Here is a 16,224-nt window from a genome sequence, read left to right on the forward strand (position 1 = left end):
GAAAAGATTAAAGAGAAGCTACAAATTAACCCCCGAAACAAAGTATATTTTCATAAACTGCCATTAGAAAGCATTGCCCCTATCCCTACATTGTCCCTCCTATATGCCTGTAAACTCGACAATCAGGTCCTAAAGCTTTATTCAAATAAACAGAGAGGGGTCCAATGAGTCATTATCATATTCAGCAGTCCAGCATATTCATGAGTGGGAGGCACAGCCACACCCCCAGTGCATGACTGACAGTCTGTATAATGATGCGACACTCCTGGTGCTGGCTCCTCTATGTGCTCCCTGTTGCTGGGGTCCCCTATAGCCTGTGTGTGTATGAGATGCAACTGCTACAGGATGTAGCCATGTGTATGGGGAAAGAGCATGTCAGGTACTTGTGTAGCTGATGTCTGTGTCTCTCACAGGCAGCAGATAAAGCACAGACACTAGCATTGCTTTACTATACATTACACACAGACATGAGCAGGGAGAGGGTAACAGGGGTGACATCACCGTCTCTCTCCATGTGCCCAGCCTCATTTACATAATAAAGAGAAGATGATTTTAGAATGATTAAAGGGGTATTCCAGGACTAAACATAATTCATATACAAATAAGTCAGTAAAATATAAGCTAATACGTAATTAGTTGTTATTTAAAATGCTGCTCCCCTTAGCAGAAAAATGCTGTTGACATACACTGTAATGAAGAATTAAAATTCTACTGGGCCTTTAATCAGTCCGTCAATTTCCTCTGCCTGGAGAAGACACAGGACAGAAGATGGCCACTGGTCACATGTCCACATCACATGTCCTGCCCATGCTTGGGCTGGTCATGTGATCTTCACTATGTGTGGCTGTAGTCGGTTGGTTGCAGTGCATCCAGTATGGTCGGGGATGTGCAGTGATTGCAGTTACTCATCATTACTATAGTAACAGAGCAAGAAAGTCTGTTACATCATCACTGGGAGAAGAGCATAAGAGGGAGGAGTTACTGAGAACTAAAGGATCATGGGACTTGTAGTTTCCAGTGGCGGCCATCTTGGTGATAACTTCACCTACTTTAGAAAGGCCATAAAATTTCGTGAATCATAAAATCAAACTATTTAAGCTCCATTTTGTAGCTAATGACATTGAGTTTTGTTATATTCATTTATTTATATCATCATGGGTTTTTGTATCAGACGTTCATATTCCGAGAATACCCCTTTAATGTATGAATTGACTAGATAAAGGCTGGGATGGAATCCTTGTGGGCTGCTCCAACAGACCTGATGACAGGTGTTTTAAGAAAGAAAAATTACAAAGTTTACTATTATCGCCTGCACTTACATTACTGAAATAGAATAGAAAGTAGAGTAAAAGAAGGTATCAGTACAGGCTAGAGAAGCATTGTATACCGTAAGTTGTTATTTTAGTGTAAATTCTGTGTGCACCGGGGAGGCGGCCATGTCTGCTGGTGCGCCTGGTTTCTAATTCCATCACTTTTTTTTTTTTTTGCTGAATATGTCAGTTCTCAGGCTTTTGATTGATAGGAAGTTTGTTGAAAAGTTTCCAACCGTTTAAGTTGGGCCATACATCTTGGTGAATCATAGTAGAAATTGATGAAGAATTTTTAGTAGATTTCTCAGTTTATGGTCTTAAGAAGACCGAATAGGTTAAAAGCTAAGAAATGATGTATTAAGTAAAATTTAGCTCAAAAATAGTTACATTTTAGGATTATTCCTTGATATGACAGGAATTGCCATGGTAACTGCGGTCATTATATGGTCTTTTTCTGGGCTATGTACTGTGCTTTGGTATGCAGATTTCTGCTTGCTGCCTATATACACTATTCTGCTATTGAATTTTTCATAACATGTGCCTATCACAGTGCCCTCTGTCCAGATATGAAAGGGAATGTGTGATCATAAAATAACATATCATTTGTTATAAGATTTTTTTTTTTAAGTAAAAAAAAAAAAAGGTCTCCCGTTAAAGGGGAAAAATATCACATAAAGCATGTGCATTCAATTTGCCTTAAGCATTTTATAGAAAAGTGAAGCTGAGAAGATGTATAGTTTTGTTGGGAAGAGATTCAGTTTTACCTGTAACTAATTCATTGGAATTTCCCCTGTTTTAGGCACTTCCTGCTTCTGAGGGGGGAGGCAGGGGGCAGACAGTATAACAGTTTGTAAAGCCAGATTTTAAAGGGGCAGGGATAACAAATATATAAAGAGTCACAGTGCCTGGATCTATGATTAAGTGTCCCTGGTTCATCATGCTTAAAGGACATCTACCACCACATTTAGGGGTGGTAGACTTTCCCCAAACGGATGCTCATTACCTTAGGGGTGATGGGGGACTCCTGCTGGCATGTTTTCTATAATGAAATATCGACTTATAAAATTTATGTTTTCCTCCCCCTATGTAGGCTGGCGCAAGCTCTGCAGACAGCCGAGGATGTCACCCGGCTGCGCAAGGAAGGTAGTTACCGCGCATGCGCAAGATTAGCAGACAGCTGGGTGACGTCACCGTCTGTCTACAGCGCTTGCGGCCAGCCTACATGGGGGGAGGTTAAGAGAAGGGGCGTGAATAAATTAGATTCTGAAAGAGCCAGAATGTACTCAGCTAGCCGAGTGGTGAGCTCCTCTGGATCATTTGCATAAATGTAAAATATTTAGTCTACAGTCTACAACTGTTTGTGTGTATGTGTGTGTGCTATATCCTTATTATATAAAAGGGTATTAACTTCTAGAGCTATATGGTAGAATATATACATATATTGCTTGTGGATCTGCCATAAATGCTCTAGAAGTTATTATCCTTTTGTATAATAAGGATACGGCTCGGCTTTTCATTACAGTTGCAGACCATGTTGTTATTGGAATTTTAATTTTCCCTTCCCCTCCTTCACATATACATGTTAGCAGATATTAAACAGGATGTGTCAGTGCCAGTGCCTTCATCTAGATTTATTATAATTCTGAGGTTTCTTTTTCTTACACAGTCTTCATTCTGGTGTTGTATAGCTTAACAAGGCTGTATACAGACCTCCTAATCCACTGATCACAAAGCCATTTAAAATGCAGGGAGATGTAATGTAGTTAAAGCCGAAATAATCCCCAGGAATTCAAGACAGGCCCACAGACAAACAAGCCGCTTTGCTAGGTGCTCATCTTTAAATACATTCAGTACAGATGTTATTGTACGCAGCAATGAAGAGTGGCACCCAGTTTTTTCGCTTGGTAAATCTTAGCCGAGTCAACTTTTTTAGAAAGAGAGGAAAGTCTCATATAAAATGATGTGATCTGGGTTATTTAAAGTGGTTGTACTTGAAACACATCCATACTTTAAATGTTTCCATTTGTTTTTTCATCTACATTTTTCATCTACCGTAATCGGTTAATAACAATAAGGGTCTTAAAATTGCATTCTCTATGATCTAACAATTCTGGAGTATATTTCCTATACAATTTGTGTCTCTCCTACTAGTTATTTCTGAGTAGTTACCCAAGTGGATTTAGGGTATGTCTTTGACCACTCAGTGCTGACGAGAAAGAGTCCAACAAGTTACACCCACATGTAGTGACAGCCACCATACTAATATGAGAAACCAGGGAACCAATCAAGAGATTTGTAAGAAAAGATGCTCCGGGATAGTTATTTTCATGTTTATTAAAACTGACATGTCAGGAAAGCCTTCCCATAACAAAAGCTTTGGGAACCCGTTCCACATTTTGTATTCTTATTATATGATATAAGGCTGCTGTACAGAGCCAGGTTACGCCATGCAATCTGAGATGGGCACTGGCACAGCCTGACCTTTCCTCCTTGTCGGCTGCCAGCGCTAGCACAGAGGTAATCCATCTCTGGGCTGAGGGATTGGGTGATTTCTGCTTTGTTGTTGGACCATGTTCATGCTTTGGTTTTTCCGCTGTGTTTCTGTGCTGTGGAAAGAACTTGTCATCCCGATGTTACATGACTGTGAATGAGATTATAAAATTCTCACTTTATTTCCATCGCTAAACTGCAAAAGTCCCCATCACTAGCTTTAGCATAATTGCTGGACAGGAATAATGAACAGAATCTTGGTACAGGCAGTCCCCGGGTTATGCACAAGATAGGTTCCATAGGTTTGTTCTTAAGTTGCATTTGTATGTAAGTTGGAACTGTATAGTCTATAATTGTAGATCCAGACAAAAAAAATTGTTTTGCCCCAGTGACAATTGGAGTTTCAAAATTTTTTTCTGTAATGGGACCATGGATTATCAATAAAGTTTCATTACAGACACCTTACAGCTGATCAGTGCAGCCTGGGACTATAGTAACATCCAGAGAGCTTCACCAGAGGTCACAGTGGGCAGAGGGGACTGACTGTAACTAGGGGTCGTCTGTAAGTCGGGTGTCCTTTTTCTTTTTTCTTTTTCTTTTTGATCAAAATATTTTTATTGATAATTTTGTGGTTTTTTGAAACAATAAGGTTATGTGTGACAACACATACATTTATCCACTTACACCATAGGTACAAAGTAACATAGACCAACAGGCCAGCCATACATCTGGCATAACGGACACAAGTCGGGTGTCCTTATGTAGGGGACCGCGTGTAGTTGGTGTTTCCATCAGTTGACTTTGGTATCAGTTTTAGATGTGCATTTGCTGATGCCAATTCCTGGACTAACGTCTGCTGTGTACAGGGGCACTAGATGGTCCAGGTGAGCTTTCACATGTAAAATGTATGCCCAGCCTGAGTTGTGCTACTCGAAAATTTAAAAGCAGGTAGTAATTACCTCCCTTTCCCCCCATAGATACAAGGAGCTTTTTTCTAATAGTAAAGGATGGAGAACATGCAGTGGAGAAGATGTATTACAGGACTGAGAAGCACAATAAACCTATTAGATCTTGGGTGTAGCTCCATGGCTGTCTCATAACACGATAAGATCATACAGTTCCTACCCTATGAGTGTACAATTCTCTCTGAAAGATTCTACATTTTTCATACATTACACTGGCAAAATTGTACGTTTAGTCATCATATGTAAACCCTTCTTCTATCCCTGAAAATCCTGTGATTTGTGCATGGCCGTCACTGAGGGATATGTAGAAAATAATGAATAAAGAAGAACAATAGCTGCTGGTTCTGTGCTGTGTTACACAGAAGAGATTTGTCGTTAGGAAGCCTTATCAGAACTCCAGTCCCAAACTTTTTACCCCTCAGTTACTTTGGATGTGACCACAGCATCTGAGAGGTTTCTCACACTATTAATTAAAAGTGAAAGTAAGAAAATGACTCCTCTGCTTGGAGGTTACGGAGGCCGTGTGAAGAAGTGACTATTGAAGGCATTGGACCTATCTTCTATTCAGGTCACTACTTATTTTGCCTGTCCCTATACAGCTAACAAAAAGGAGTGCCAAAGCATTCTGCGCCCATTCCATTCATACAGGAGTGGAGGTTCAGTTGCTATTGATATTTTCCGATAAGCATTCTACATAATTTAACATGTAAATTTATCTTTGCTAAAACTTCATGAATTCCAGAGAATTGCCGCAGAATTGAATCTGCCATCAGTGCCTGAATCCCAGTCTTAAGAATATGAGAGACAGGATTTCACAAAAGTCTGCGGCTACTCTTCTTTGTTATTCCTACACTTCCACTTTTGGTTTCCTGAATAAGACATTTTTTGACATTTTGCATTATTTCGCATTCTTAGTATATTCAGTAATAACACCTTAATATTGAGAGTGGAAATGACTCATTTATAACTCTATTCTCTTACAAATGCAATTCATTGTCTCTGAAAAAACATTCAGCAGAAAATGATTACAGGTGCAGTAAGCAACATTCGCCATTAGCGCTGCACAGTAGTCAGTTCCTGTATACCTGCGGGCATCCCATGCTGTTGTTGGCTGATTTGGACATCTTAGTGGTCATTTTCTTCAGTGTAAATATCAGTTATACCAGAAAACCCTTAGATGGCTGGAGAAGAGGAAAGAAACCAAATACTACCCCCCATGCGCCTGCGGTGCAGCCTTCCATGTAGACCGGAAGCGTAGGTCGTTACACTGAGGCCAAGGTTGGGCCGAATGATGTGATCCAAGGGATTAAGAATTATAAAAACCCCTTTTTACCCTCAACAAATAAATAGGCTAGAACTTGTGTATGGATAGCGAACATTTACATATTCTTACCTTGAACTGAAACAAAATGTCTCAAAATATTAACCCATTTTGACACTTCATTTAAATTATGTATCTGTTTCCTCTAGATAAGTTACGCTACATAGGCCTCCATTGCATGATACTTTGGGTGCAATACTGACTTTCAATGGAGGGCTACTGTATTCTCCTGCAGGGGATATATCATCCTGTATCGTCCCCTTTCCCCTTAAAGCAGGAGGAGGAATGAACAACGACTACTGCCTATGATCAGGGTTTTTCCTCAGTGCCGTCATTGTCATTATGTTGACCGTTTCAACACTGAGGACCTCCCATAACATATGCTCAGCAGAGGCTGTGGATGGATGCAGTAAGTAGTTTCCAATGGCCTCTGCTGAAGCTTTGCAGCAGGAAGCAGAATGGAAAGTGTTTTTTTCCTTCAGGATCCAACATCTGTGGTGCAGATGGAGACAAAAATGACACCTCCCTTTGCCAGTATATGTCTATGGACAGGTTTAGCATTAAAGCCTGGAGCTTTCCTGGTGTATACACAGAATGTGCCGTAAAAAAGTGATTTGAATATAGCCTGAACATTATGGTAATGCCACCAACAGATGCAGGTGATTCAGGTAGAAGTCACATTACGGTAAACATGAACCTGAGAACGTTAGGTTTGATCTATCGCCTTAGGTTCCTGCAACCCAGGTTATGGCCTTTCGGGTTGATGGTGAGAAGATATCGTTGAAGCCTACAATGTCTTCTGACAAGAGGCAGAACTGAGCCAGCTTCTGTGGACGTAGGGAAACCTAAGATCTTTGAAGTCTATCCACTCATGTATCTGAGCTCCTCAGGCTCCTATTTAGTAGTGTGAAAAGCCTGTGTATGTTGAGATATTCCTATGGGTACGTTGGTTCACATAAATATAAATGATGTAAAAAGTCCAAAGTGCATGGAGCATTATACAATCATGGGGGATGGGCGGCATCTCATTTCTACGTCATGAAACCTCTTACAATATTTATCAGCATATGTTGTAAGTCTAGTTATAAGGAAAGCCTACACCACCCCACATATAGCAGACAATATTGTAAAATCAGAAGGAGTAATACTATTTGTACTACAGCACCAATGCTTCCCTTTTCCCCTGCCCTTCTTGGAGCACACGTGGCCAAGACTCCATTAACTGCCTAAGGACAGCATATGAGCATGTGGAGCACATGTCTGCATACAGACCAATGCTTCATACACCTGGAAAGCTCAAGTTCATGTCTGATTCCCCATTCTTGTGATCTCCAGGTGTCCCACTGGACACTCAAAGGCCAGACACCTAAATAAAGTCACCTATAACTGTCCATAAGGGATAAGTGACATCTATAAGAAAACCCATTTAAATCTATTCAAAATTCAATGATATTCAACTTTTATTTAAAGATAACTTTTTTGTTAATGTAATGAGGTTTTGTTCTTTTTTACAAAAACTGAAGCTTGCGTGTAGACAAAATGAAAAGCCTTAGTCATTGTGAGGATTTCATGAATACTTGTAATAACCACTTCTTCCTGTGATTTGCCTGTTGTTTGCCAATTTTTCTTTACTTTACTTTCTCGCACAGGAACTTTGAAAAACAAAGTATAACACAGTATATTTGTGCTATAGACTTTGACGCAGACACTGCGTTTCTAACAAACGCATTGTCCAGACTGCATGTAGGGAATTATTGGGTGATGGTCACAATGCATTTCCTGTGGTTAAAGGAAATCCATCATAATAAACCATCAGTGAGAAGAGGCGCCAATCCAATAGGTAGATTAAGGATTTGTATTGGTAAAAACCAGGGGTAGTGTAAAATCCAAGGGTAACACGTTTCAAGGGAGGACCTCCCTCTTCTTCGGACCCAGACACATGAGAGTTAAGGGACCTTGTTGATCTATGAGTAAGTGTCCCTGCTTTATTTTGCTGGTAGATTTCATGTAACGATTGTGTCACCCTTTAAGAACAAGGTGACTGTGACATCTAAAGCATTGTAATCGAATAAGGCTGATGTTCATGTGACTTCTCTAAGTCGCGAAACAATTGAGAACAACTGCACAGGCACCCGCTTCACAATAAAAGGACCTGAGAAGATGAAAGGAGACCTTCTGGACCGGCGGTGCCCATCAGATTGCTTGTAGTGTATATACCGAGACTGGTCAATGCGACCTTCTCTCTACCTCATGAATAATACTATATGGAATGGAAACCCAAGTTATATTTTTGCTAGTAAGAGTATGAGGACCTGGGGTGCACAAACTGTACAAGTAAGGGACCAGTAAGTAAACCTTAGAACTGAGCGTGTTACACTCAAACAAAAGTTTTCACACCAACTTTTTCTCTAGTTAACACAAGATTTAACAACTTTTGCAAAAGAAAAGTGGGTGATAATCAAGGCAGTAATTGGACGGGAGCAACTTATGCGTATAATCTATGCCAGTCTCTGACTGACGCCTGGGAACTTGTCACCACAATGGTTTCTGTACCTTCTTCGTGTTGGAGTCTGAACACCTCAGTATGACATTAACAGAACAGACAGTTTTGTCATAGCGCATCAAGTGAGGTCAGCTAAGATGCTTAACGTATTACATTCATTTCACTGCACACTGTTTACTTGCAGGCAAAAGGCTTCTCACAAAAGGGGGCATGGGTTCGGGACATGGGGAAATTAAAGATGGAAGTTGTTTCTTACCATTTTTCCTTGTAATACACTAACCTTGGGCTTAAAAAATGGTAAGCATGGAGTCCACAAGATCCAGCCCCGGGTCATCAGAAATGCTTAGAGAACACACTGTGATCTTGTTGTAGCTTTTGGGTAAAACGTGTCAATCCCAAAGCTATATAAATAAAGATTATTATAAAAGCAGTTATTCACATTTATTTAGGAAAGAATCACCTTTTGGTCATGGTTACCACAATATCATTGACGTTTAGGGAGTCTGAGATATATATATGTGTGTGTGTGAAAATCAAATGCAGATTTTATGTTTGGGAATATTAAATGGAAAAAAGTCTCTGGCGGGCACAGCCCCAACGATACCGCCGACAGCCCAACGCGTGCCCGACTCTCCAGGGGCAGGGGTGATCACGGCAGGACTTTCCAGCGGTGCTCAATCAATGTATAAAAGAGGATATCCATACATAAACATAGAGAAAGATGACGGCACTCACCGGTTCAAAAAGCAGGAAAAGCGTCCTTTATTGGTGGGGAAGCATGCAGGGGGGTAAACAGACAGGTTCCAGCAACGGGGCCGTTTCACGCACTGTGGCGCTTTCTCAAGCCGATGGCCACGCCCCTCCGCATCATCGCTAAAATACATATGACAGCGGGTGGGCGTGACTAAACCTAGTGGGCGTGGCCATGCCTAGTGGGCGTGGCCATACCTAGTAACAAGCAATGCATTACAACACCTGTGACAATGAGACCGCAACAATAGTTCAGTGATGCACATGAATATCCTTATATAAACACACAAGGAGACAAAGTATATGTGACAACCAGGTGATAATTAAAACTATTCAGGTAAGTGGGAGGATGATAGATCGTCAGGCCCGGCATGGAGGTCCTTCCAAAACCCGGACTGGAGGTTCAATCCCACTGCTGAAGCTAAAAACAAGAAGACACTAAAGCTGCGACGATCTGATCGTCGATCCATGCTAAATGGCACTTACGTACAGCGAACTATTAATACTACCCTACAATTTGAAGAGGGTAAGGGGCGCAGGGTGCTATAAAGGGCGCAGGGTGCTATATGGTAAGGGGCGCAGGTCGCGGAATACTGTATGAGCATATGCTCCAAGTTATAGTAAAAATGGTGGCTTGGGATTAGGTGGCCAAGGTAACCTGACCAGTATGAAAGAAGAAAAAGGAAGAGATAGTAAATATCACAAGAATACATTGAGCTCGTTGCGGTCATTGAGTCCCAAAGGGCCCAGGGCCCCAAATTTACTAATGAGCCTGCTCTCACGCTGAAGGAGGAGTTTTGCACGGTCCCCTCCCACGCCCTTATGCTCAATCCTCTCAATGCCAGAGAACTTGAGAACATCTGGGTTGCCCCCGTGTACTCGTTGTACGTGTTCAATCAGACGGGGGCTTCCATTACCTTTAGTAATGGATCTTCGATGCTCCCTAAATCGGGTAAATAATTTCCTAATGGTTTTCCCAATGTAGAAATGACCACAGGGGCAGTAGACCACATACACCACGAAGTCCGACCGACAAGTTATCAGCGACTTCACTACCTGTCTCACCCCTCCAAACTCTGCAACCTTTAGTTGGCCATTTAGGTTGCAGTAGTTGCAGTGACCGCATCTGTGATTGCCAGTGGGTGAATCCCTAGATAACCATGTCCCTCCCATTGATGGAAGTTTACTATGGACCAATCTGTCTCTAATAGTGGTGCTTCTCCTGAAAGCGACTAGCGGTCTAGCACCTGAAATACTGGCTAAATCTGGATCCTGAGTGAGGATATGCCAATTCCTTTGAATGGCCGATCGTATGGCCCTCTCACAGGGGGAGTATCTAAAGGAGAAGGAAAACCTGTTCTCTGTTCCCTCTATCCCCCCAGGGGTCCTCCTCCTGCCCTTCAACAAGTCCCTCCGAGGGACATTCATTGCCTTCCCCTGTGCCTCCTCTAGTAGTCCTGCTGGATATCCCCGGTCCCTAAACCTGGCCTTCAACTCCTCTGCTTGGATTTGAAATCTGCTTTCGTCGCTGTTAATTCGTCTAAGTCGGAGGAACTGACTGTAAGGTAGGCTGGTCTTAGTATGCTCCGGGTGGAAACTACCAAAATGCAGCAGGGAGTTGGTGGCTGTAGGCTTACGGAATGCTTACGGAGAGCCTACCCTCAGACACTGTAACCCGTACATCCACGAAATCTATGCTTTTGTTTCCAAACACCGATGTGAATCGCATGTTCATCGTATTAACTGTATTGAGGTACTGTACGAATGAGTGGAACTCCAGCTCAGATCCCTCCCACACTATAAACACATCATCCACATATCGGTGGTATGCCTTCATATTCTGTGCATAGTGGTTGCCCAGGGAAAGGACATAGCGGCTCTCAAAACATGCCAGAAAAATATTGGCAAAGGTGCACGCTACAGGGGTGCCCATGGCCGTACCTGTCCTCTGGGCGAACCACTTGCCACCGAATGTGAAGGCATTATGGGACAACAATAATCTCAGACCCTCACATACAAAGTCGATGTACTTCTCCTCCCGGCCGGCGTTGATCAATACCTCCTTGATGCAATCTACTCCCAAGTCCTGGGGGATCCGTGTATACAGACTCTCTACATCTATCGATGCAAGGCTGTAGTTTTCCTGCCAGTGTAAATCTTCCAATATCCCCAAAAAGGCATTCGTATCCTTGAGGTACGAAGGGATGTCCCTCAAGAGGGGGCGGAGGAGCCAATCCAAGTATTGTGACAGGGGTTCGAACAAAGAGCCGATCCCTGCCACAATTGGGCGGCCCGGGGGATCGACAAGGGTCTTATGCACTTTGGGGAGGAAATACCAGTTGGAGTGCCGTGGATTGGGAGGGAACAGCCTAGAAGCTGTTTTTTCGGAAATAATTTTCTGCTCCACGCTCCAGCGCAGATAGGACCGGAGTTTATCCTGATACTTGCAGGTGGGGTTACCATCTAATCTTACATACGTCTCCGTATCCAACAGCTGGCGCAGGGCCTCTTTTTCGTAGGCTGTCCTGGTCATTATTACCACATTTCCCCCCTTGTCGGCAGGCTTCACCACAAGGTCGGTACGTGCACTGAGATCATGGAGTGCCCGGAGCTCTTCTTCTGTGAGGTTTTTGGGTGCTACGGGATACATCAGCGCATGCACCTCCTCCAGGACACGATCCTTAAAGACCTCAATAGGTGAGCCTGCCGGCAAGGGTGGGGGACAAAAAGTGGAGGGTACACCTCCTCTGAATGGCGCCACCTCCAAGGTGGTTGTGACCTTATGTTTGGGACTTAAATGTATCAATGCCCCTTGTGCCACGATTACAAGAGCCCAGGAGGAGGCCCACAGCTCTCTGCATTGGGTTCTGCCTCTCCTTTACTGTTTGTTATGACTCAAGCACCATATCACAAGACCATATCAGAGGGAAAACGTGGTGGGTTGGATGCTGTCTAATGTGGCGCACACTCAGGTTCAGATGGATACGTCAAGTAAGGTAAAGTATTTATTGGTAATCTCGGGACACTCGGTGTCCCGAGATTACCAATAAATACTTTACCTTACTTGACGTATCCATCTGAACCTGAGTGTGCGCCACATTAGACAGCATCCAACCCACCACGTTTTACCTCCATCCTGACCGTCCTGGCAACCGCGTCTCGATGTCCACTGTCTGAGGGCAGCACCCCTACTATCACAACTGAGCGATAACTAGTGTTGTGCCTAACTTAGCACAACTACATCTGGTGAGCCTCAGTCCTTTTGATTATACGTAATATCACCAGCTATGTTTAACTAACTTAAAACTACTACTCTATGAGCGCGACCCGGTCTCTCCTTGTTTGCCTTTTTTTCTCCTTTTCTATATCAGAGGGAAGACACACAGTTGTGTTCTGTATAAAAAACTGTGCACATGAAGAAACTGCCCCCTGGGCACTTGTAGGGGGCATTAAAGGGGCTGTTCCAACTGCAGAAGTCATACTCACTCTGCAGGATCTGACAGCTGGGACCCCTAACAATCAAGAAAATGGGATGCTCGGCAATCCAGGCAATGGGGATCCCATTCCTACTAATGTGTGGTTCTGCTTGGCAATCTTCAACCGCTCTCATAGAACTGAATGGAGTGGCAGGGCGCTTTTTTGGCCTGCTGTTCCACTTATTACTGAGAACTGGGTCCCTGTTTTAATTGCTGGGGATCCAAGCTGCTAACCCCTCGCTGACTGGGAAGTTGTCCCCTGTCTTCCGAAGTTGGGACAGCTTCTTTAAAGGAAGCTAACTATAATAGGTGATGGGTGGGGTGCTGATCAGTTGTATGACCGTATGGATTGAGACAGAAAAAGATGTGTCTCTCTCTCTCTCTCTCACCCTGCAACAACATTCACTTGATAGGATAATCACCTGATAGAGATTTCTTCCTTAGCCTCTGTTCATAGGGTAAATCAACCGATTTGCAGAGGTGCTGGGTCTTGGACTCGCCCATTACCTATCAATAATCTATCTGATGGATGGGTCAATGATAGTGTACAGCCAAATCTCTGTAAAACTTACTCAAACATTTTATTATAAATTGCTGTCTACAATCAGTTTTTTTCAGGAAGTAGATAGAAGTTACTTCCTTTGGGATTTAAGAATACTTGACCCTTCTTTTCGTTGACATCTACTGCCAGAGTGGAATTCCTACATGCACATGAGCTGGTCAGCTAATCCAGCCTAAGGCCCGGCCGTATGTTGGTTAAATCCCATAGACTCAACACATTGCACAGGACGGGAGTCCTTGCATCATACATACGTGCTGCACATGCTCACGGCTTAACGTAGCTGTATATGGCCACATGGCGATTTACTGCCTATGTGTGAAACCGCACAAATAAAGCCAAATAAGTAATAGACACACTACATTCATACTTTCCGCTTTGTATTTTAGGTATATGTCTGGTATTCACTGTGGGAAACAACTTGGCTTTCAGAATTATTATATAATTGAATTGTGAATCCTCCTTTTATACTACTTCCTCATTGCAGAGCACCTGGAGTCATTCTGTATTTGGGTTTTAGAACTTATCTTAAAGGATTTGTTTGCTTTTTGTTTTGCAGGCTCGCAATGTCAACACAGGAGAACTGGCAGCAATTAAAGTTATCAAACTGGAACCGGGTAAGAAGCTTATGGCGCTGGGATTTTTAGTGCCTGGTGTGTTTGAGCATGGGGTGGAAAGAATAAGCATGAATACCTTATAATGACAGTATAATGTTTTTATCTTCCAAAAGTTTAAACAACTTTCGTTCTGCATTAAGAAGTGAAGCAGCTCACAAATAGTTTCCTACTATTTCTGTGTCTTCTGTGTAAAAAATGATACTTATGGGTTATGTCCCCCCCCCCCCCCCCACAGCTAAAACCACTTTTAATATAATATAATTGAATTAACACCTACCCACACGGCCAAATGCTTACTCTGCTCCTCTCTGTACTCTGTCCCATGAATAGAAAAGTTCAATTGATGTAGATGCTGCGATTCCAGTTCCCATGTGTATGTTTTCCATGTCTGTAAACTGTTGGCTTAGATTATGCATAACTATAACTAGCATGGTCATAATTCATAGATTTAAATTCCTTGTCAATGAAACTATTATCAGGGTCCTTAGATACCTTTATGGTGTCAGAGTTGAGAAGTAAATGGAAATACACATTAGGAAATTGGCTAAATACTTCATAGTGGCGTTTGCTATGGCTAGATTTGTAAATTGATCTTGGGAAATGTGCTGGGCCTTGGTACAGGTGTACCCACACCCCTCTCCCATCCCAAAGGCGGCAGGATTAGGTAGAGGTTTTTGAAGACTATGCCAACATCTACTCTTTGTCAGTCTTGGGATATCCATCTCCACTGGAAGGCAGCCTGAATCGCCTTTGCCAATTAATTCTGACTATTTCATAGTAAGGGTTTTCATCCCATTTTATTTTCATAGCTGTTTGTATGTGTTGTAGGTATATTGTTTGGTAACCTTTTTATCTGACAAGTGTATATTTGCACTGTACTTTTTGTATATAACATTTTAAAACTTAACAAGTCTCTGTTTGCAGCCTTAGATAATCTTAAGTTTCTGAAAAGATTTACGTTACCAGGTTTCTTATGGAATAGCACATTTAGTTATTGTATATTCTGTGTGATTTACTAGTGTGAGTTCTCTGTGCAAATGAGACGCCTATGGCTTTCTTAGTATGCGTGAATTGTAGGTGGTGGCAGCTTGTGTGGATGCTGAGAGAGCAGGGGAGTAGTTTTAGCCATCCATCTTGGATACGCCATCTTGGATAGCTGGGCAGGTTTTATGTTGTAAATTCGGAGGCTCCCTAGTGTAAGTGTACCCCGTTACTGGCCTTGAAAGTGGGGGTTCATCACAAATATCCATACCTTTATTCATATCTTATACCACTGCCTCCACTGCCTTTGTTTTGGGCACATGTGGATAGGTGAGTTTAGATTGTACGATAAGGCTGCCCGCAGGGTAAAAAGCAGTCATGCAAATGTTTACTACATCTTCCTAGGATACTAATGACTGTGACCAGGAGGTCAAACTTCAACATTTAGTCATTTGCACAGGACAGGAGTCCTTGCCTCATACAGAAATATAAAATACCAAAAATGAAAAGTATAGGACTTCAATATAGGAGTAAATAAGTCAAAGTATATCAATAACACAGCTCATGCATATGTTAGTACATCAATAACATCATGCAAACAATTCAAACACATATAGAGACTGTACTAAAGTCTTGGTTGGTAAAGGGTACCTTGCAAAGTATCCTAGCCACATATAACCAGATTCCTTTGTAAAGGTAGTAGAGTTCAAGTCTGCGCACTTTGTGAAGCCCCTTAGAAGGAGGGGTGCAGCGCCCACAAAGGTCCTTGCTGGGTCCTTACATGGATAGATACTGGAAAAAGCGTGCAACACTCCGAGATTCAGATTAGAAGTTGGTGATCTTAATTGAAGCAAGTGGCGACGTTTCAGTGTAAGGCTTGAAAAAGGTGTCGAACACCGAAACGTCACCACTTGCTGCCCGCTTATTCCAATATCAGATTCCTATGTACCTTCATTTTATTTTGTGTATTCAATTTTATGATATTGACACAATAAAGATATGATTAATGTTTAAGATTGGTCCATATTTTGTAAGAGTATTATAAAGAAATATGATGCGGAAACTCCATGGCTGCTGATCTGCATTATATCTCTGTATTATAAAGGGACCTCCATCCTGTGCAATGTGTGCAGTTCGTGGTATCAGACCAGCATACAGGTCCATTTCCACAGCCTTAGGCACAGTTTTTCCCACTGTCAACTTAACCTAAAAGTATTTTCCCATCTTAGGCATTTATTGAATATTTGCCACA

General features: G+C 42.3%; 1 protein-coding gene across 6 annotated transcripts in view; it reads left to right on the plus strand.

Annotated features, from left to right (window-relative positions):
* Positions 1–16,224, plus strand: part of MAP4K3 (mitogen-activated protein kinase kinase kinase kinase 3) — a 185,355-nt gene that overhangs the window by 34,778 nt on the left and 134,353 nt on the right. For all 6 annotated transcript variants that reach the window (XM_072140746.1, XM_072140747.1, XM_072140750.1 and 3 more), the window contains exon 2: positions 13,934–13,991. In XM_072140746.1, the coding sequence (XP_071996847.1) occupies positions 13,934–13,991 (58 nt within the window). The remainder of the gene's footprint in view (positions 1–13,933; positions 13,992–16,224) is intronic.

Source organism: Engystomops pustulosus, chromosome 3 (genome assembly GCF_040894005.1).
Source record: "Engystomops pustulosus chromosome 3, aEngPut4.maternal, whole genome shotgun sequence".
In the NCBI taxonomy this organism is placed as follows: Eukaryota; Metazoa; Chordata; class Amphibia; order Anura; family Leptodactylidae; genus Engystomops; species Engystomops pustulosus.